The sequence below is a fragment of the Carya illinoinensis genome, chromosome 3 (assembly GCF_018687715.1).
Source record: "Carya illinoinensis cultivar Pawnee chromosome 3, C.illinoinensisPawnee_v1, whole genome shotgun sequence".
Taxonomy (NCBI): domain Eukaryota; kingdom Viridiplantae; phylum Streptophyta; class Magnoliopsida; order Fagales; family Juglandaceae; genus Carya; species Carya illinoinensis.
This window is the reverse complement of record NC_056754.1, coordinates 50,638,932-50,659,717: the sequence shown is the minus strand read 5'-3', so window position 1 is coordinate 50,659,717 and position 20,786 is coordinate 50,638,932. Positions and strand designations below refer to the sequence as shown.

Here is a 20,786-nt window from a genome sequence, read left to right as displayed (position 1 = left end):
CCATGCAACTTTGAGAGATGGGGAGGGGGGTCCTTCTTAGCTAGCTTGAAAGGGATCAGTTCTTTGTTTACGAGATTGAAGCGCAACATGTGATTCCTACAGCACATGTTCTGTGGGAAAATGCTTTGCTCTTGATACTCCAAAATTCGTGATCATAAATAGCACCACGTGGTGTCTCAGTCATCCAATCGAAATCCCTTGTGATTGCAGTACCATTAAGACACACCAAACAATCAAAATTTGTCTAACATAGTAAGATCAGTAATTGCATTTTAGTATTCCTCTGTCATAATAAAATGGTTATCAATTGCATTTTAGTATTCCTCTGTCATAATTGTTGTTCTCAAGGCCATACAGAAGACCTCAACCATGTCCTTTGCTCTGGTGATATCGCTAAAAAAATTTGGCGCCTAGCTGCCATAAATCTAGGTGTGCATATGGGCACCTTTCAAACTTGGAAAGAGCAAATCAATTTTTGGTTCCGGCGTGTTGGCAAATCTTCCCAATTGAGAATTGTTTTTGGCATTCTCCCTTCTATCATCTCCTGGAAACTTTGGGAATGGCGCTGTAAAGCTAGATTTGAGGCCAAGGAGGACACAATTGAATCGATTTGGTATGCTATTAAATTCTGGATCCGCAAAATTATGACTTTGTTCTTAAAATCCTCCAGCATTAATAATAAGGACATGGCAATCTTAAACCGTTTGGATATTCATACCTTACCTACTAGACCTAAAAAGGTCCAAGTGGTGAGATGGTTTCGCCCTAAACAGGGGTGGGTCAAGCTTAATATTGACGGCAGTAGCTTGGGAAATTCTGGCCCGGCTGGAGCAGGAGGAGTTATTCGCGACGAAGATGGAAAATTACTTGGGGCTTTTTCTGTGTTTTTGGGTCAGGGATCTAATAATTATGCAGAAATGAGAAGTCTTCTGGAAGGGATTCGTCGATGTCATCATCTTGGTTTTTACCGCATAGAGATTGAGTCCGACTCCCAACTTCTTGTAAACTGGATTACTAGAGGGAGCTGCAACATTTGGTATTTAGAAGAGTTCTGGGATGAGCTTCAAGACAATCTTTCTAATATGGAGTATACGATGAAACATGTTTTTCGAGAAGGAAATGCAGTGGCTGATTTTCTTGCCAAGCAGGGAGCTGGGGGACTTAACGCGGATTGGCTTGATGCTCATGATCTTCTGCCCAGCCCTCTTCGGGGACTCCTTCGCATGGATAGACTTGGTCTTCCTTACCTGCGAACCATGTAGTGCTCTCCCAGGTTTGTCTTTCTTTTTAGCTCTTTGTTTTACCCTCTGGTTTTTCTGTGCTTTTCTCTTGCAGGTTCTTGATCGTGTTTCTCTCGTTAGTTTGTGCTTTGGTCTGTCATGTAATGTTTATGTGGCCATTATAGTTTTTGATGCCTGGGTTTTGGACTTATTGTGTATTTGTAACCCTCAGGCATCGGGTTGTTACCACGGTTTTCCTCCGCCAAAAGTGAGGGCTTTTTAATAAAATTGGGGTACCGTCCTCTTTCCAAAAAAAAAAAAAAGGTGTATCTTTTCTCTCCTTTAAAAAAATATATTTGAATTTTAAAATTTTTACAATTAAATACTTTCGTCAAATTTTCATTAGAAATTAACGGATCATAGTATGACATGTATAGTATTCGATGATGCGTCTTTGGTTGATACATGGCATGAGTATATCTGGTCAGCCAATCAAAGACCGACACATGGCATACCAATCAAAGACTGACACGTAGCAATCTAAGATACAAGAGATTGACAAAGATATCTAATTGCAAATTCATTTAATTAGTTCAGTTATTAATTTTATGAAAAATTAAAAATCAAGGCATCATTATATTAAAACATGAAAAGTCCAAATATTTATTTTGCCCACGAAGGAGAATTAAGATTGCGCGCGCAAAGGAGAGGCCATATTAATTGTTGTTGAGTAATGTTATATATTTATTAATATTGAATGATAAACAATCATCTAATAAAAGATTATCTAATAGTGATAAACGTGTCACATCTTACATAGTGAGAAAAACATACGGTGTATAAAATTTTCCTTCTACTAATACCTAATTAGGGTGCTAAACATTACGTACGAAAAGAATTAAACATTAAGAAGAGACTTAAAACCTTAAGATAGCTTGTATTTACTGTTACTCGTAATTAAAACCCCCAGTTAATATGTATCTTGCCGTCTATATAGAAGTCACTCCTACGTGATTTACTGCTGACCATGATCAGAGCGATTGCGCCTGAATTTGGGACTAATACTTAAAAATGTGATTTATCCATTCGAAACTCATAATAATGCAAAGCGCTGCTCAAACCCTAAATCCCGTCAATAAAGTCGCGCGTCTCATGGAATCCAAGGAACAGAGTATTATTGGAGGATGAAATGTGCCATTTTCTGCTTCAAGCAGCTTTTCCACCTCATTCCCCACTAAAGGTACAACCGATTTCAGTACAATCTATCCGGAACAAAAAACACAAAAAATAAACAGATCCCAGAAAGGAAATGAATAGAAGGGCAAAAAAAAAAAACAAAAACAAAACAGTTTCAGTTCGTAGCAGACAGCATCTTTCCAAACGAACCGAAAGATAACCTCGTATTCTCAGCTGAACCAAAGTTGAACTTAATACCCAAAGCATCTTCCTGAATATTGGCACTGCTTGTAGAAGGAACGGAAAAGACAAGGGCAGGAGTGGACCTTTTCGAGCCAAAAATATATGGAGGAACTGCAAGTCCCTCTTTCGGCAGCTGCTTACCATCGGCTGAGAACATGATGGTTGGTGTTGGTGGCTCTATTACAGGCTCCGTTACAGAAGAAGAAACCGGGAATGTAAATGCAGAACTGGCATCAGAAGAAAATGGCCATCTTGAGACAGGCTTGCTAATAGTTATAGAAGGCAAGACCGGTTTAGTCCCCGAAGAAGCTGAACTTCCTCTATTTACAGCACCAGTAGCTCCAGAGGTACTCTCCTGAGGTGGAACCTTAAAATGAGAGTTCCGTCCATCTTCACTCCTTTGAGCGTAATTCATGTGGTCACTTTGTTCTCTGTTCTTAAAAGAATTAAACTCTCCAAACTTTGGTAAGCTACCATGTTTATTTGACACGATATTGGTGACATCAGAAGACTCAGGTTTCTTCCATTTAGCAGCAAGCTCTAACTCAAGAGACTTATCTCTAGGAGTGGGTGGATTTCTATCAAGATGCTCCAAAATCTTCCTAGCCAACTGAGTAGCATGTGGATGTACAGTCGGAACACCCGCCTCAGAGCTTTGTGGCTTACCGTATGATGACTCAGACTTTGAAGTCTCACTTGTTCCTCCAAGTTCCATATTTTTCTTGACAGAAGGTAAGAAGCCTTCAGAGGCATTGGAATTTCCCGCCTGTGAAGGACCATCTAAGGGAGTATGAAAATATACAGATCCTCTTGAAGAAGATTTTGCAAGAGGTTTTTGACTTATCCTACGTATGGGCCCCACTGATCCATAACCACTATCCAGTGCATCACTCCTTTTCACCTATGCATTCAAGTAGTAAGAAGTAAATTGATCAATTCAACACACAAGTTTGGCAATAATTCAATTTTTCCAATTTAGAATATTCGACTTTCCTGATGCATATCAAGAAAAGGGCATGCAGAATTAATCTTTTAAAAGAAAAAATTGAGTGTAACGTTTACCTTTTAATGTAAGCTTCGTCCAAATGACATCAAAATATGATGTTTCACAATTTGATAAATATTTACTTGCACTACACAACCAATCTGTCACGCGCATATTAATTGAACGGAAAGACACCCTAGATCACTCTCAGGATAGACAATTTAAAGGAATCCTAAGATTATGTAGAGAAATTATGGTCAAGAACATAGCAAAGTGTTGATTAAACAGCTAAAAAGTGACCAAGTTGTAGGAGTAAGTATGGCCCTGATCCAGACTATTTCTAAGATATTTCCATCACTAAATTGGGCCTTAGGTCCCACATATTTGAGTAAAATATCTCAAACATACAGGACACTTCCAGCTGATATCATTGAGTTGATCTTTCAACATACCCAAGCCATGCAGATACCATTAAGGAAGAACAAAATAGAATGCTACGAGATAACTGGAAAGTCATGATGCCAACTCAATAAAGAAACACCAGGAGAAAATATATGCACGGTCAATTTTAGAGCAAATCTATGAATTAAATCAAATCATCTTGATAGAGATTCCTCTATCACATGAACTGTGAACAAGTTTATGGGTTGTTTGGAAGACAGGCCACAATAAGTTTTAAGTGCTTAATTACTTGCAGGACATCGTGAGCTCACTATTTTGTAAACGAGGATGACTCAACATAGTTTTCCTCCTCGCCACTAAAAGAGAAAATCATCAAGAATATAAGCCAGATCACATTTCATAACAATAAAAAGAACCATCAATGCATGAAAAAAAATATATTACAACATTAAGGCATGCAATTACTAGGATTCTGCATAGAAAAGCAAATTACCAGGGTTATAAGATGAAAAAAGTACCTGCCCATATATAGGAGTATGTGGTTGTTGCAGGGGAGTAGAAGAAACGTTCACAGCCCTATTGCCATCACCCCGTAATTGAGTGACCTGATGACATAGAAGGGGTATAAAATAATAATACCAAATGGAAAAAAGCACATAATCCCATATGCACAAAAGAATTTCTTAATGAATCACTCATAAAGTTAAGAAATTCAATTTTACTTACCCTAGTCTTCGACTTCGAAAAAATAGTTCTAGAATAGGGGGTTCGGGGAAAGTTATGAAGCCCAAATCTGCTTCTTTGACTTTGTGGGGTTGAATAATCATGTCGATCCTGTGCCATGGAACCAGGCCAGCATGTAGGTGGCTTAGGTGAAGGTGATGGGATAAATGGTTTTGCAGTAGATTCATCACCATGTAGTAAAGTTATTTCATCTTCTGATGTATTCTTAAAACCAAGGCTGATTTCTGACGCTCTGTTCCCCATGTATGCTCTAGCAATTTCAGCTGGTGAAGCACCGACTTCATCTCGAACCTGCAAAATTTCATATAAAATAACTATATCGTCAAGACGTATCAGAACGTGGTGATAAGCAACATATATTAAATTCAAAAGCACCCTATAAAACATCATAGACAAATAAGAAATCTAAATTTTCTTTTAGTAAAATTATAGTACAAGTAAGAAATGCTATCAAAGGCCCTATAGGATAATTAAAAGCATTGAGATACTTCTGTTACATTCTAAAGTTTTCATATTGCTTTTTTTTTTTTTTTTTTTAAATTTTTTATTTGGCACCGTGTGTCTAGAAACAACATCCTAACTAATCTCGAGAGTGCACAGGCCCTTGGCAAGGAGTTTTCATATTGCTATTTCTAACACAGAATGTTTATGAAGCCTATAGTTTCCATCTTTGTCAAAAAGAGACTAAGAATAGATAGATACAAGTCTAGGGTTCCTTTAAGAGCAAAGAAAACAAGGAATAAGGAGATTAAAGAATATAGGAAAAAGGAAATTGACCTAAAGCATAAAAGCCTGCACAAGGAAGAAAGATCTGTCCTTTAAATTGCTATAGATATATAACTACTCTCTCAGCTACTTCACATCCTCATTTGTCAACTCAACAACTATGTAAGTCCACTCTCGTCTATATGCCCAAAGCATAAAAACCCACTCATTAGGGATAAAACTGCAAATTTATAACCCCTCTCTAAACCATAGCCCATCGTAATTGCCAAACTGAACAATCACTGGTATTATACCCTCGTCAAATTCAGAAGGGGCATGATATAACTAGATATTCATCTAATATAGAGATAAAGACCACTTTTTTAATATAAGTAGATATAAAAACATACCCCATCTTTTAAGCATTAAGGACTCACTCTCAATCATTAGATGAGACATCTCCAAAATAGGAATTTCACGAAGCTCTCAAAGAAGGGTAAAAACCTTAGCCCTACAAGGATCTTACATTGCAATAGGTATAAAGAAGCCATGACAACATCTTGCTACGTGACACAAATGTTCCCATCTCAATTTGCAAGGATTACAAAGAGCGGTAACATTAATGCCCGGCATGAAACCTATCATTACAATAGAAAATGGAGAAAAAAGGATTAAGTTTTTCTTCCCCTTTAATTTAGAACAAGACCAAAAGTTAACAGAAGAACAAGACGGGTTCCCCCTTAATTTAGAAAAAGAAACAGGAATCCATGGGCATTTGAAAGAAGAAGACTATTATAAACAACATTTTGCAAAAGAAAAAGATGACATTTGAACAACAAACTTGTTTCTTATAAGCAACCACTCTATTAGCAGAATTAGATCTCTAACACCTTCTAAGAGGATTCCAAAGAGTTGACTACAAACAAGGCCCCGATTTTGCAAACAACTTTTTAATTTAGAACCATTAAAACTGACCAAGCCATTTATGATTGAGAATCAGGCTTCAAGTTTCTCATTTCCCCAACTTAACAATACACTACATATCTTGAAATACAATACAAACCAGGGAACTGTGCCTATGTGCTTTCATTTGGTTATCCATTGTATCTACAAAATCTTTTTAAGAAGCTGCCTGTTACATGGACCCTACAAAAACCTATCACACGATGTTTCAATGGTGGGCTAGAATGTTGAACCTAATATGACAGCAAGTAGGCAATCAACCCCTAATTCTTCAGAAACCTATACTAAAACAGTTGTGACATAATAACTATTTATGATATGTATTGTGAGCGTTACTGTGTGTGTGTGAGAGAGAGAGACAGTGTCATTGTTGTACACAGTCTTCTTTTACTCTAATCTTCAGAAAACTCCCACAAGACAATCAATTTCTTTTTCCCCTCACAAGACTTCATTTCCTAATTTCTTTTCCTACTTTACAACAACTTGAAGACATTTTGTCCCTTATATCTCGTCACAATCCCTAATTCTCAAATAATGCTTGGAGGAGTTTGGTGGGTAAATTGACTTAAGCTTTTTATTCACGCTTAATGCATAGTATATCCATAAACGACCACCCTTTTTGTGAGCACCATTAGTTCTATCTGCCTCTATTCACGTAATTCTATCTCTGTGCAGCTACTCCTTCCAAATAAGGATGTAGGATATGGCTTATTTTACTTCAAAAGAATATATGCAAAGTAAAAAATACATAAAATAAATCATGCCTGAATAGAATAAATATACATATATATTTTCCATTCACAACATGCCATCAAACTGCACCCAAAAATACAAAACAGAAATAAAGAAATCTAAGCAGAATTAGTACAAAAGGCCACCTTTCTACAAGTTTGTAGGCCAATTAAGTTTTATTCTACAGCCCATCACTGATTCAAAAGCCAGGTGGACAGCTGTGAATTCCTCTACACAGCAGGCATGAGGAGGATTAAACTTACCCAAAGGGCGCGCTTTGAATCTTTTTCTTCATGTGAAGTTTTGGGTGTTTCACATGTTGCTACAAGACCTGCAGGGTCTCTTCCAGCAGTCGTGTGTGGATTATGATCAACAGCCCTAGAGTGTAAGATCTCCATCAAATGATTAACTTCGTCCCTGCATGGTAATGGGAGTAGTATTAAGAAAGGGCTATAGTAATGCTAATAATTACTGGCTCATTTGCCCTAGAAAATAAGAACTTGCAACCTTAAGCACACAAAACAGAAAATTTCCTTAGTTAATAGCAAGGAGACTTGATAAAACAAAACACTGTTCTGGGATGAGAAGCAGGTTCATTCATTGGAAGCAACCATTTTCTATACAAAACAATTAAATAAGACAAACAGTAATTTTGATTTACCTAGAAAATCTTTTCCCATTCAACAGCCTTTCGATTTCAGAAAGCCCCATATCATCAGAAAGGTTGGCTTTTAAGTCTTTTTTGTGCCCATCAAAATCAGAACAACTCTTCGATCTATCTTCAGCTCCACTAGGACCTGCTACTACAGTTGATCTGGATAATCCAAGCTACAAGAGATGGGGACAAGGTCACTTATCTAAAAAAGAGATACAGTTAAATCAAGAATAATTCTGATGTGTGAATGGAAACTTTAATCTAATTAAAGCACTCTAAACATGCTATGAGTATTGAATAAAAATGAGATCAAGGCTACCAACAGTTTTAACCAAAAAAAGGATAGAATCCTTACATTTAATGTGCATTTGCCACCATCATGATCATCATCTTGTCCAAATTCTGAGTTCAATTTTTCTGATTAAAAAAGATCTCATTAATAACTAGGATGAAATTATTTGAACAAAGTTCAGCATTTCCATCCAAGTAAGCATTCCAACATTATACTTATATATATGTGCATGTGTGTGTGTGTGTGTGTAAAGTAAGTATTCGAACATTATGGGCTAAGAGTCCTGCTACACACACAAACAGCATGCACAGAATGTACACGAAAGAAGGCAAAATAAATTTACTGTTCATTACTGCTCACATGAACAGAAATTCCTTTTTTTTTTTTTTTGACCTTAGTCTGTGTGCATCTCGTGCATTCAGTCTCTGTACAAAACATTTCTCCACGGGCTAAATACACACCCCAAGTCTGTTTTTAGCCACTTGCCAACCCATGCCTGTTAAATAGTCTATCACTACACAGGAGACAGGACTTAGCCATCTCAACAAAATGTACTTCATGACAGGTATAAAAATTCTAATACATAAAAAGACCTCAGATTTGTGTGCTCGGTTAAAAGATCAACATATAAAAGTTGTGCATAATATATAACTATAAAGCACATAATCTACTTAATCCCAATTCAAAGTGAAAAGGCATGTCATTGTAACACCCCAAGAGAAGGCCCAAACCACATTTTGGCCCTACTTCAAAAGGATTAGTCAATGGTACAATTGGAGCCCCATTGGAACTATTATAAAGAGCAAAAATTTCTCCCTCCCAAGCAATGTGAGATTTCATACATCACCTACACTCATGAGTCAGTATGGGGTATCACAGTCTTCCCCCTTTAAATTCCCAAATTTCTCGTTAGGTCATTCCATCATAGGTGGCACGGCTCAAGTCCCACATTTTTTTATTGGATTTGGCTTTAATACCATTTGTAATACCCCAAGAGAAGCATCAAGCTACATTTGGGCTCTACTCCAAAAGGACTAGTCAATGGTACAATTGGAACCCCATTGAAACCATTATAAGGAGGAAGAGTTTCTCCTTTCCAGGCAACGTGTGATCGCATACACTACCTACACTAATCAATTAATACAAGACATCACGCTCATCCAACCCAAGTTGTTGAATTAGTCAATTTCAAGTTAAAAGAAGAGGAACACTAAGAAAGAGTAAAGCTATAATGGAAATTTGGAAAAGATGCCAATTCATCAAAAAATCTTTCCAACAAAATAGTGAGAACCATAATGACATGAATAAGTTGGAGCCCTATTAAGGATCTTCACTTTTCACAAGCTGTTTTATTCTTTTCCCTCTGTTCCACATTCACCCGTCTAACAAGCCAATACATATCCTAGAATGCCTTCTCAGTTAAAATTGAAGCATCCCCACTTATTATTTTTTTGGATCGGTAATCAAGAAGTTTTATTCATAATAATAGGCAAAGTCCAAGTACACAGGTAGTATACATGAAAAGTACCTAACTAGAGTTTACAACTGAAAGTAGACAATCATAGACATTTAGTCCGTTACAAACAATGGCCCCCCCACCCATGAAAACAATTTTTAAAGCAAAAAAACTTTCAACTCCTCCATTGTTCTCTCGTGGTTTTCGAAACTTCTATCATTTCGTTCACACCAAATACACCAACACATACATATGGGGACCATTTTCCAGAAAGCATCCCCACTAATTATTCCCAAGGGGGTGAAAATAACAATTCCGATGTAATCTCTCCCAACCAATAGAATCATCCATAATCCCAAAATTGTATTCATTGACCAGGGTCCATTAAGATGGAGGACCACAAATGCCAGAATTTTAAGTTATAATACAAAGGGAAGAAGACTGCATATCAATTTCTCCTTTTTCTTTTTTTAAAAAAAAGTTCAAAAGTAGATTTTTTTTTTTTAGCAGTAAATAAGAGCTTTATTAAAGATGGGCATTGCCAAGTACATGGGAATATACAAGAATAACACTTAGGTGTTTTCTCTTGTATACATTTAGTGTACTTGGCTACACCTATTGAAAGTAGTAAATTTTTACTATTAAAAAAAAAAAATACAAGAACACCTATGCATGTGTCTGAAGGTACAGGAAAATCATGTACGGTCATGCCATTAAAGTCTATTACAATCAACCAATGGAATAACGTCTTAAGAAAAAAAAGTTCAAAGCTCAGAAGTAGATTTAACTAGGCACCATCCTTTTATAAACATAATAGTACAACAAAAGATTGCAAGAAGACACCACCAGCTGGGGCTAGAAAAATTAAATTACAAACTCTTTCATAATTGGCAGGTGCCTCCTCAGAGCTACTAGTTGTTATTCTATAATACCAATTTCAAATTCCTTAAATTAGCCACAATATATATATATATTTTTTATAAGTAATCAAAGTGTATTAATAAAAGAATAGGCAAAGCCATGTGAAGTACAAAGAATGCCCTAACTACGTAGGCAACATCGATACATGGAAACCATGGAAATCTTAGCTATTAAAAATAATGGTTGTGGCCCAAGTACAAAGAGTTCTAAAAAAGAAAGCTATAAGTTCCTCCCTCGATCTCTCTTTGTCCTTGAAAGTCCAATCATTGCACTCCTGCCACACGTACCACATGATGTATATAGGAATTATCTTCCATACAGCCTTGATCTATTGATTGTCTTTTAGATCTGTCCAGCTAGCCAAAACCGCCACTACTGTCTCGGGCATAACCCAACCCAAGTTCATTCTACTAAATACCTCGTTCCATAACCCTCTAGCCACGTCACAAAAGATGATCCACCGATTCACCCCCATTCCTACACATGCAACATCAATCTGCGATGATCACCCTTCGTTTTCTCAAATTATCTGATGTGAGGATCTTACCCAAAGAAGCAGTCCACACAAAAAAAGCTACTTTGAGGGGCGCCTTATGTCTCCAAATTCTTTTCCAAGGAAACTGAACAGGGAGCTCTAGTGAAAGGGACTTATAGGACAAGCGAACTGAGAACACACATTTACCTGTAGATATCCACCACAATAAGTCGGCATGTTGGTTGCTCGGTTTGAAAAGTACAAAAGACTGAAAAAGACTACATAGCTGTCCATTTCCCAATTATTTGCTGCCCAGCTAAAATTGATATTCCACTGGATGTGTTTCCCTGCTATCACCATGACATCCGCCACTGAAGCATCCTTAGCATCTGCGACCCTGAAGAGTTCAGGAAATAGTTCCTTTAGAGCATCATTACCACACCAAGAATCATGCCAGAATTTGATCGTAGTCCCATCTTCTAGGCAAAATCTCGAGTGTCGAGAGAAGACCCCCCAACCTCTTATCTGTTTCCACAACCCCACCCCATAAACCCCTCTCACTTCATTGGTACACCATCCCCCCCCCCCCCCCCCCCCAAAATAAACCACCATATTTGTTCTCAATCACCAACTTCCATAGGGCTTCTAGTTCTATATGAAATCTCCACAGCCATTTTCCAAACAACACCCGATTAAAGATTCTCAGATTTCTAATGCCCAAACCACCATTAGAGAGAGGACTACAAACCTTCTCTCACTTGACTAGGTGGAATTTAAATTCCTCACCTATTCCACCCCACAAGAAATCCCGCTGTAGTTTCTCAAGACGGAGCGCCATGCTTGCAAGAATGGGGAACAATGACAAGAAATAAGTTAGTAGGTTATATAATGTTAGTAGGTTATACAAGAATGGGGAATAATGTTAGCAGGGTAATCCTACCTCCTTTTAACAGGTACATTCTCTTCCAGCCTACTAAACGACGCTCTACATTCTCAATCATTGTATCCCACACAGAAGCCGCTCTCGAGGTGGCCCCCAACAGTAGGCCAAGATATGACATAGGGAGTGAGGCAATCTTACACCTTAGAGTATTAGCCAGCTGTCTGAAGTGTTGTACCCCTCCAATAGGCACCATCTCTAATTTATCCAAGTTCACTTTCAACCCCAAAGCTGCTTCAAAACAAAGTAGGAGAGCCTTCAATACTCGAACCTGATTATGGTCAGCCTCACAAAAGATTAGAATGTCATCTGCAAATAATAAATGAGAAATATTAATTAAAACCCCTCTTGGGGATCCAATCGAGTAACCAGTCACCCGCCAATTGGTGACTGGGGCTAAGGTCATCCTGCTCAAAGTCTCCATCACAATAACAGAGTAAAAGGGATAACGGATCTCCTTGTCTTAGACCTCGTGTGCTATTGAAGAAACCTGTTGGACTTCCATTTATCAGAACTGAGAATTTCACCGTAGATATACACCAACGGATCCAAGATCGTCATTTCTCCCCAAAGCCACACCTTTCCAGAAGGTCGATAAGGAAACCCCAATTAATCCCGGTCATACACATTCTCCATGTCTAACTTACAGATAATCCCAACCTTGCCAGCTTTCAATCTACTATCTAGACATTCATTTGTAATGAGAACCGCATCTAGAATCTCTCTCTCTCTTACAAAAGCGTTTTGAGGCTTTGAGATTATCTTTCCCACTACCTCATTAAGGCGATTCACAAGTACCTTAGAGATAATCTTGTATACCCCATTTATCATACTAATAGATTGGAACTCCCTGATCTCCGCAGCCCCAACATTCTTCGGTATCAAAGCAAGAAAATTAGCATTTAGGCTTTTCTCAAATTTTCCAACCGAATGAAATTCCTAAAAACACCTTCATGAGATCAACCTTTAAAACATCCCAGCATGTTTGAAAGAAACCCATAGAAAACCCATCAAGACCCGAAGCCTTATCTTAGCCATCTTCCTCACCACATCAAAAACCTTAGCCTCCTCAAAAGGCCTCTCCAAACGGATACCATCCATAGGCCCAATAGAATCAAAAAACAAATCATCAGGCTTAGGTCGCCAACCTTCCTGCTCAATTAGTAGCTGTTCAAGAAAACCAACTACATGATTATTAATTACATGCTCATCACTACAATTAGCCCCATCAATCTTCAGCGTCTCAATATTATTGGATCTCCTGTGAGAGTTGGCTACCCTATGAAAAAACTTAGTGCTTCGATCTCCTTCCTTCAACCATAATGCTCTAGACTTTTGCCGCCATGAAATCACTTCTAGTAGAATGACCCTCTCAAGATCTGCAACCAGCACTAGCTTTTGGGCTAATTCCTAGTCCTGGACTCTTGTAACCTTGCTAGCTTATGAATCTTCCTTAACTTACTTTCCTTGTATTCCCCAATATCGCCAAAAGACCGACTATTCCAAAGCTTCAAATCTTGTTTTAAAGCTTTCAATTTGCCTGCAAAAATGAAGCTAGGAGTACCTTGAATCTGGTAGGATGACCACCAGTCTCGGAACCTATCCACAAAACCTTCCGATTTCAGCCACATGTTTTTGAACTTAAAATATCAGCATCGTCTTTGAATCCCCCCACAATCCAACATGATAGGCCAATGGTCTAAACACAGCCGACACAATCTCTTCTGCCAAACCCCTCCAGAAAGTGAATTTCCCACCCCGGGGATATTAAAAAACGATCTAATAGAGACCACGTATGATTATTCGCCCACGTGCATGTACCCCCCGCCATTGGTAAATCCACTAAATTCAACTCAAAAATGTATTCCGAGAAATCTGACATTTTTGGTCGCATTCTTCTATTGCCAAAGCACTCATTGGAAAATCTTGTTATGTTAAAATCTCCACCAATGCACCAAGGAAGATCCCACTAACTGTGCACTCCAATTAATTCATCCCACAATAATCTGCAGTCCGTGTCTGAATTAGGACAATAAACACATGCAAAAGCCCACAAATAACCATCTGGCACACTCCTAAAAGAGCATGCTACCGTGAATAACCCAATGAACTCCTCCAGTTTCTCCACCACTCGTTGATCCCACATCACCAATACATCTCCTGAGGCCCCATCAGCTGCCAAATATACCCAATTCACATGTTCGCAACTCCATATGCTTCGTACAATTTTTGTAGTAATTACTTTTAGCTTCGTCTACTAAAACCACACGATGTCCGCCTTCCACCCTCGCAGCAAGTTTCTTATTTGAAGACGCTTACTGGCCTCATTTAATCCACGGACATTCCACGAAACAATTTTTGGGTTCATTTGGGATAGGCCAAACCCTTCCCCTTAGACCTGTCCCTGCTAGTACTACCTTCAGAGTTCATGGACAAGGTTAATCTTCTAAGTTCAGGCTGTTTCTTTGAGTCAGTTTTCCTATGTTGTTGGTGACCTGCTTCAATGGCAGTGAGAAAGGCCATGAATTGCTCCTCGTATCCTTCACATTTCAAACCCACAGTTTCCTACATATCCTTCGCCGTGTTAAACACCCAATCTAAGACACTTGACTGATCTGGAAACAAACAGTTCAAAGGTATTGGGTTCTGTATTCTGAACTCCAGTTGTTCCTCCAAGTTCTCATCCCTGAGCACAAAACCCACTTCCCCTTTAGGGTTCTTCTCGTCAAAGAGGAAGAGATCATCACTAACCGCATCTTCAACACCCAAATCAGGGTTCTCCTCGCTGATTCCCACCATCTCATCCTCACTGTACATCTCAGAGAGACTCGCGGGACCATCATCTCCCCCCCGCCCCCAAGAAACCGTCAGTGATTTCTGTCCATTCCCCGGAGGTAGACTGACGCACAATGGTGGAGGAAGAACCTCTACCATCTCTGACGATATATATAAACATACATATATATATATGCTAGGTTCTACTAATGTAAAATTAAGACCTTCTCCAAGATGAAAGGGTCAGCAAGTTAAATTACACAAAAAAAAAAAACTATATACCCAACCCCTAAAATATCCAGAACATAGCACAATCTCTGAGTGAATTAATTAGACTATGATTAGCAGCAACACCCCAATATTATTTATAATTACTTGCATATATATGCGTGTGTGTTTGTATATACGGAGAGAGAGAGAGAGAGAGAGAGTTAGACGATAAAACTTCCACGTAATGTTATACCACTTTACTAACTTCAAATGGAAATAATAATTTTACAATCCCACCCTTGGCCTATATGCTCACATCCACGTTCGATTTGCTTACATAAAATTAAACCTCACAAGCATAAGATAATAGTTATTAGCTTGTCAATTTGATTGAACGACCATTTTTTTTTCTTCTTAAGAATATTTTAGTATACGAAAAAAGAAATCCGAACAGTCACAAAACCCTAATCTCTTATAATTAGATACAGAAAGAGAAATAGGTAGTGAGAGCGAGAGAGAACAACTTACGAAGATCATGGACGGTGGAAGGAAGGGCATGAACTGCAGGTGGTTTGGAAAATAACAGAGGAAGAATTCGAGTTGCGCCGCTCGAAATAAGTCGGTAAGCCGGATCGACCAGCTTGGAGAGCCAGCGGCGACCACCGTCTTGGTCTTGAGATTGGGATCGGTCTCTAACTTGGCTTGGCGGCGGCCGAGGGTACGGTGTAGAAGGCGGTTTCCGAGACGGCGGCTTCCTGACCTTACCTCCAGCGCCCCTCTCTTCGTCCCTTACCCCGTCAATGACAGAAGGTGACGTCGTTTTCCCATGGCTCTCCATCTCTCTTCCAGTCGCCCCTCTCCGCGACGCCGCTTTTCTCCTTCCCTCCCCCTCCCCTCTCAGTCTCCCTCGACGGCGATTGGTTGTAGAGTTCGACAAAGGAAAGAAAGGGAGGTGCCACAAGCCTATAAGAGCTTAATCGGATTGCGGGGTCCACGAGCTGAGATAGATCTTGAGGATCATCCGCGGGGCAACGCCACGTGGAATTACGTACTCATATCAGTCATTTTAGTTAGTTTTTAATCACACCAGTGCACCAAATCGGAAACGCAAGGAGAGTAGCTCGATCATATTTAATGTTAGAAAAAGTATAAGTATATTTAAGCATTAATATATATATTAATTTATTATGATTAGTTAAAAAATAAATTTTATTAAAAACAGTACTAATTTAATTTTTAAGTATGAAAGAATCAATATTGATATACAGATTAGTACGTAACTTTATTTATACGTAGCAAAACTCTTAATGTTATTTAAAAAAAATTGGATAATTCTCTTAATAATAAGTATAATTATTTAAATAATATTTATAGTCTTAAAATATATAAATATCGTAAATTTTTTAAATAAATAAATAAATTTGAGATTTAAAAGATTAATTAATTTTATAAAGATATATCTGATTTTTTTTTTTTTCAAATACAAGACCTTTATACAATTCATAACTGTAATTAGCATTATTCAAATAAATGAGGTGAATATGTGCTGCATATATTTTTGTAAAAAGTGAGTCCATTATAAAAATAATAAATTTTTTTACATGATTTCAAATTTTTTTATTTTTTATTTTTAAAAATAGGAGAGTTGCACATCCTGAAAGGGTGTATATATATATATATATATAATATCTTTTTTTTCACTCCTATTAGATATTAAATTGGGAGTACGAACTCTAAATTCTAAGAACCCTAATCCGATTTGATAGTCTAGATATCTAAATTTCAAATTTCAATGCCAAAAAAATAACATCACTTTGTGCAATGCTATGAAATTAACAACACTCGCAAGTAAAAAAGTCGTCTACAATATTAAAACAAATCACACAAGCAACAAGAAAATAACAACAGTTAAAAAGGATACAAAACCACGATTTATACTTTGTATTCTATCAAATAAATAATTATACTTCCATAGTTTTAATTCAACCAATGTTTCCCTATTACCCTCTTTTTCTAGCTCTTACAGGACTGCATCAAGTCCAGTTTGAATTTGGCAAGGCTCTAATCTTTGCCCTGCTTCCGGCTCAATCTTATGTTGTTCTGTACGTTGGCTGCGAAATGTAGCATCTTCTGTTGTATTGGCCAATGTTGAAGTCTTTTCAGGAAGAGATCTTGGAAAGGATTTTTTAAGTGGCTTCTTAAAAGAATTGAGGGATGATTCTTTTGTAGTAGGATTTTGGGTAACCTTCTCGTCTAGATTTAGCTGGACTGATTGAGAACTGCGGTTGCCGCTTAATTTGGAGGCTGTCATCAATGATGACCTCTTGTGGCGGCCTAACTTGGGAGACCTGGCTCTCGTAGGTGCAATCTGCATTGTACAATGGTTCCATGAGAAGGAATAAAAGGTTTTGACATATGTAGCAAAAGCTCCATAGTAAGAAACTAGAAAAAGAAACTAAAAGCTTGTTAAGAAAAGAAATTGAAAAGGGTACAATACTTGGGATGGAATTGAGAAATTACCACTTATCTCAAAAGGTTAAACCGGCACATACTGTATGAAAGGACAATATTTAAGGTGAAAACATTCACAGAAAATGTATTAGACTATTCTAGTTCTTCGCAACTAAACTCGGACTGTTAACATGTACACTCATTGTCCACAGAAAAAGGTCCAATGGAGCCGTTTCTATCGATTCCAAATTCAGTTTTTCTGGTTTTTTTAGGTGTTAGGGGTCATAGTTAGCAAATTCATGATACTGGGAACTGGGAAGACCAAAATTTTCTTGCTACTGTTACCATAATAAACTACCAAACAACCTGATTATCAAGCCCATGAAGCAGTCACGATTAAGACTTTGAAATGAATCTATTAACAAATGAACACAAAAAGAAAAAACAGGTAGGAATACTTCAATATGGTGTGGTAGTATAATCTCTAACATCACAAAGGAAGATGCTTCTCATTAGATCTTGTATTGGATTTCAGAGCTTTACGCTCATGACATGCACCTCAATTCATAGATGAAAATGGTATTTGGTTAAGTCCAGGCAGCAGAGGGCTAGAAGATGTATCAAATATGCAAAGTTTATGAGGCTGTGACTGGAGTTAACCAAGACACTTCAAATAACTTACCTTCTTGAACTCCACCTTAGGTGGGGCCGGTTCATGATAGAAGCTTGGCATAGGGGTTGCCTTAAATGTTAAGCACCTCCTTAGCATCTTTACTTCTACTTCCAGACTTTCCTGAAAAACAATTGAGCATACTGTGACTATAAATTTAGATTTCGGTAAGAAGGCGAAGCCTGAAAAAATGCAAATTAACACGTAAAAGTGAATAGCAGTACTACCTTGGATTTCGCCTGCAGAGTACTTTGCTCCACTTCTTTTGCATGACTCTTTTCCTCAAGCTTCAAATGGAACTTCCCAACCAAAAGGACATGAACATAAAGTACATTATTCATCCAATAAAGAAGCACCAAATCAAATGTATAATCCAAAACATTGTGCACATAAGAATCTGGCCAACCTCTTTTCGTTTCTGTGCTCTCTCATCACACCTTAAGCTGAAGCCATAGGAAGGAAGACGACCAACTCTTCGAGGTTTAGCACTCTTAACTGTAGGGCTTACGTGAAGAAGATAAAGGAAAAAAAAAATCCTTCACTCAACATGGAAAAATGGGAAGACTTCAATGTTAGGGAATCACAAAAAAAGCATAGTTAAGACAACATACAAAGAAGCAGAATGAGTATATTCTTCAACTTTAGCTGGTGGCTTATGTTTTGCCTGTTCCCTGCGGCAAAAACTAAAATTTTAATAATAAAAATAACCGGATAAACACTTGCTACATTTATGGTCTTACAAAATGTATATAAATGAAACAGTTTAAAATTGCAAAAAAAATGTACCTAAGACTTTGTGTCTCTCTTGTGCTTAAAGCTGGTAATGCTCTGTAAGATTGTGCCGGTTGTTGCTGCCCAGAGCAATATAGTGAGTAATAATTGGGCAAAACAAAACTAAACTAAACTAAAAAAAAGAAGGGTAAAACATTTGAACATAAGGAGGAATGTTTATTAACCTTCAATCCCACATATTTTTAGGCTTTGGTCAAGGTATTTACCAGGGCATGGCAAGCAGCACTCGCTGCAGATGCCACTTTCTTTGCCACAGTTGAATGAATGCTTCTGATGCTTCCAGCAATCTGCCTGTCACTAGATGACCTCCAGTTTGTTGCAACTGAAAAAGGTTTGTTTAAGGTGATTGATCCAGATTTTTCATCTTTGCTCTTCACTGAAGTCATAATACTCTTGGGATTTGAATGCTTTATGGCTGTTCCACTGTCTTGAACTTTCTTCGATTTGTCCGTGCTCTTTGTGTCGTCTCCTTCCTTAGAGTCCTATTGAGTTCAATCAAAAGATTAACATGGTTTCTAATCAGCTGAAGGAAAGGCACACTAGTTACCATTCAGTAGTACTACACCTTTGCTATGGTCAAACCACCGAATGCTTCGAGGAAAGTTGATCTTTCTACATCTTTCTCAGACAATGGTTCGAAATTTCCAGTCTCTTCCAATAGGGAAACAGATATGGCATTCTCATCTAGCGGTTCAAATTCCACAGTGCTATTAAAAACACTGCTTACCTTCTCCATAACACCATCAAAGCCAGAATTGGGTACCTCACTTTGGTGGCTCTCAGCAATGCTAACAATGGGATCACCACTATCCATTACACTAAAAAGAGTGCAAAATTCCATGTTTTGAAGAGCTTCAAAGTTAATTGAAAAGTAAAGAAATGAAAGTTAAACAGATATCAAAAGGAAGAACACGATCAAAAAGGAATCTAACTTGAAACGGCAACCAAAAGCCAACAAACTTCTTAGCACACTTGTGTTCCACTTGGTTGCTGATAGAATAAGACAAACAAACAACAAAAGGCACAAAACCATAGATACTATGTTTCAAGTTGATTTGGCTCCCAGGAAATGGAAAACTCGCCTCAAAATAACCAGATGATTTGGATTTGCTTCCTCCAATGTTTTATACAACTTAGAAATTTAAAAAAAAAAAAAATGATTTATTTTATTTCTTCACAGTTTCTTAACAACCAAATGGAAAATATATCGCCCTCCCCCAAAGGAGTAGCTTCAAAGCAAATGGCTGACACTGGCAAAATTTACAAGCATGAATGTTCTCATTCAATAACCGATCAATCAGTTCATCTTGCACTTCTAGAGAGAGAGAGAGAGAGATGCAGACCCAATTTAATGAATAAGCTTAGGCACAAAGGGACTATTACATTTATTGATAAAGAAGAGCCCACGAATTTAAGTGTCCAGGTTACAGGGTACAACTTGCAGGGCTTAAAACCTATGAAGTATGAATGTTTCAAACATAAATCTCAAACTCTACCAAATATTACATTCACAAAGAAAAAACATAGAGACAGATGCAACGATTTTGGGAAAAATAATGATTTGAGAACTTGTCGGAGCCAATGCAGGAGGAGGGGGATGACTTACACGCAGAGCTTTTAAGGAAGAAAATTGAAATGGCGGATTCAGATTTACGGAACCATGCGGTCGTACAGACTCACAGAGATGCTACTAGTTGGAACTTCAGTTTGACGGTTAAGTAACATCGTGGGAACTGCGATTCTGTTACGCTTCATTAAGGACTAAAGAGTGGGCAGTTACTGTACGGAAAGTTTTATCTAGACATAGGTAGTTATTGTAAGAGGAATGTACTCGTCATCCTAATTCTCATCATCGTATAATGTAGTATTAGATGATTGATTAGAGACTATTTATTATATTTTACTTATGAACTTATTATTTAATACCATATCATGAGATGATGAATAGATCTTTTCTTAATATAACAACTTTTATTAGA

At 37.7% G+C, this 20,786-nt stretch overlaps 2 protein-coding genes across 2 annotated transcripts; both read right to left on the bottom strand.

The window, feature by feature from the left end:
* Positions 1-2,332: 2,332 nt before the first annotated feature.
* LOC122305144 (nuclear pore complex protein NUP1) lies at positions 2,333-15,833 on the bottom strand. The gene is made up of 7 exons (XM_043117477.1): positions 15,423-15,833; positions 8,181-8,242; positions 7,832-7,998; positions 7,434-7,587; positions 4,753-5,061; positions 4,545-4,631; positions 2,333-3,540 (listed from the first exon to the last, which is right to left on the bottom strand). Exons 1-7 carry the CDS (start codon positions 15,730-15,732, stop codon positions 2,572-2,574), a joined length of 2,058 nt encoding a protein of 685 aa, XP_042973411.1. The 5' UTR covers positions 15,733-15,833; the 3' UTR covers positions 2,333-2,571.
* Positions 15,834-16,810: 977 nt separating this feature from the next.
* On the bottom strand, positions 16,811-20,478 carry LOC122305756 (protein WVD2-like 6). Its single transcript, XM_043118309.1, has 9 exons — positions 20,414-20,478; positions 19,373-19,659; positions 19,014-19,289; positions 18,802-18,866; positions 18,627-18,686; positions 18,422-18,518; positions 18,243-18,314; positions 18,028-18,138; positions 16,811-17,262 (listed from the first exon to the last, which is right to left on the bottom strand). The coding sequence occupies exons 2-9, from the start codon at positions 19,646-19,648 to the stop codon at positions 16,915-16,917; spliced, it is 1,305 nt and encodes a 434-aa protein (XP_042974243.1). The 5' UTR covers positions 19,649-19,659; positions 20,414-20,478; the 3' UTR covers positions 16,811-16,914.
* Between the last annotated feature and the right edge of the window lie 308 nt (positions 20,479-20,786).

Excerpts from the sequence above, each read along its gene's own strand:
- LOC122305144 (XM_043117477.1), bottom strand. The coding sequence starts at position 15,732 with ATGGAGAGCCATGGGAAAACGACGTCACCTTCTGTCATTGACGGGGTA. Across the intron at positions 5,062-7,433 it reads ATTCAAAGCGCGCCCTTTGG|GTTCGAGATGAAGTCGGTGC; the intron begins GTAAGTTTAATC and ends GAAATTTTGCAG. Across the intron at positions 4,632-4,752 it reads TTTCGAAGTCGAAGACTAGG|GTCACTCAATTACGGGGTGA; the intron begins GTAAGTAAAATT and ends CTATGTCATCAG.
- LOC122305756 (XM_043118309.1), bottom strand. The coding sequence starts at position 19,648 with ATGGAATTTTGCACTCTTTTTAGTGTAATGGATAGTGGTGATCCCATT. Across the intron at positions 18,687-18,801 it reads AGAGAGACACAAAGTCTTAG|GGAACAGGCAAAACATAAGC; the intron begins GTACATTTTTTT and ends TTTTTGCCGCAG. Across the intron at positions 18,519-18,626 it reads TATACTCATTCTGCTTCTTT|CCCTACAGTTAAGAGTGCTA; the intron begins GTATGTTGTCTT and ends TCTTCACGTAAG.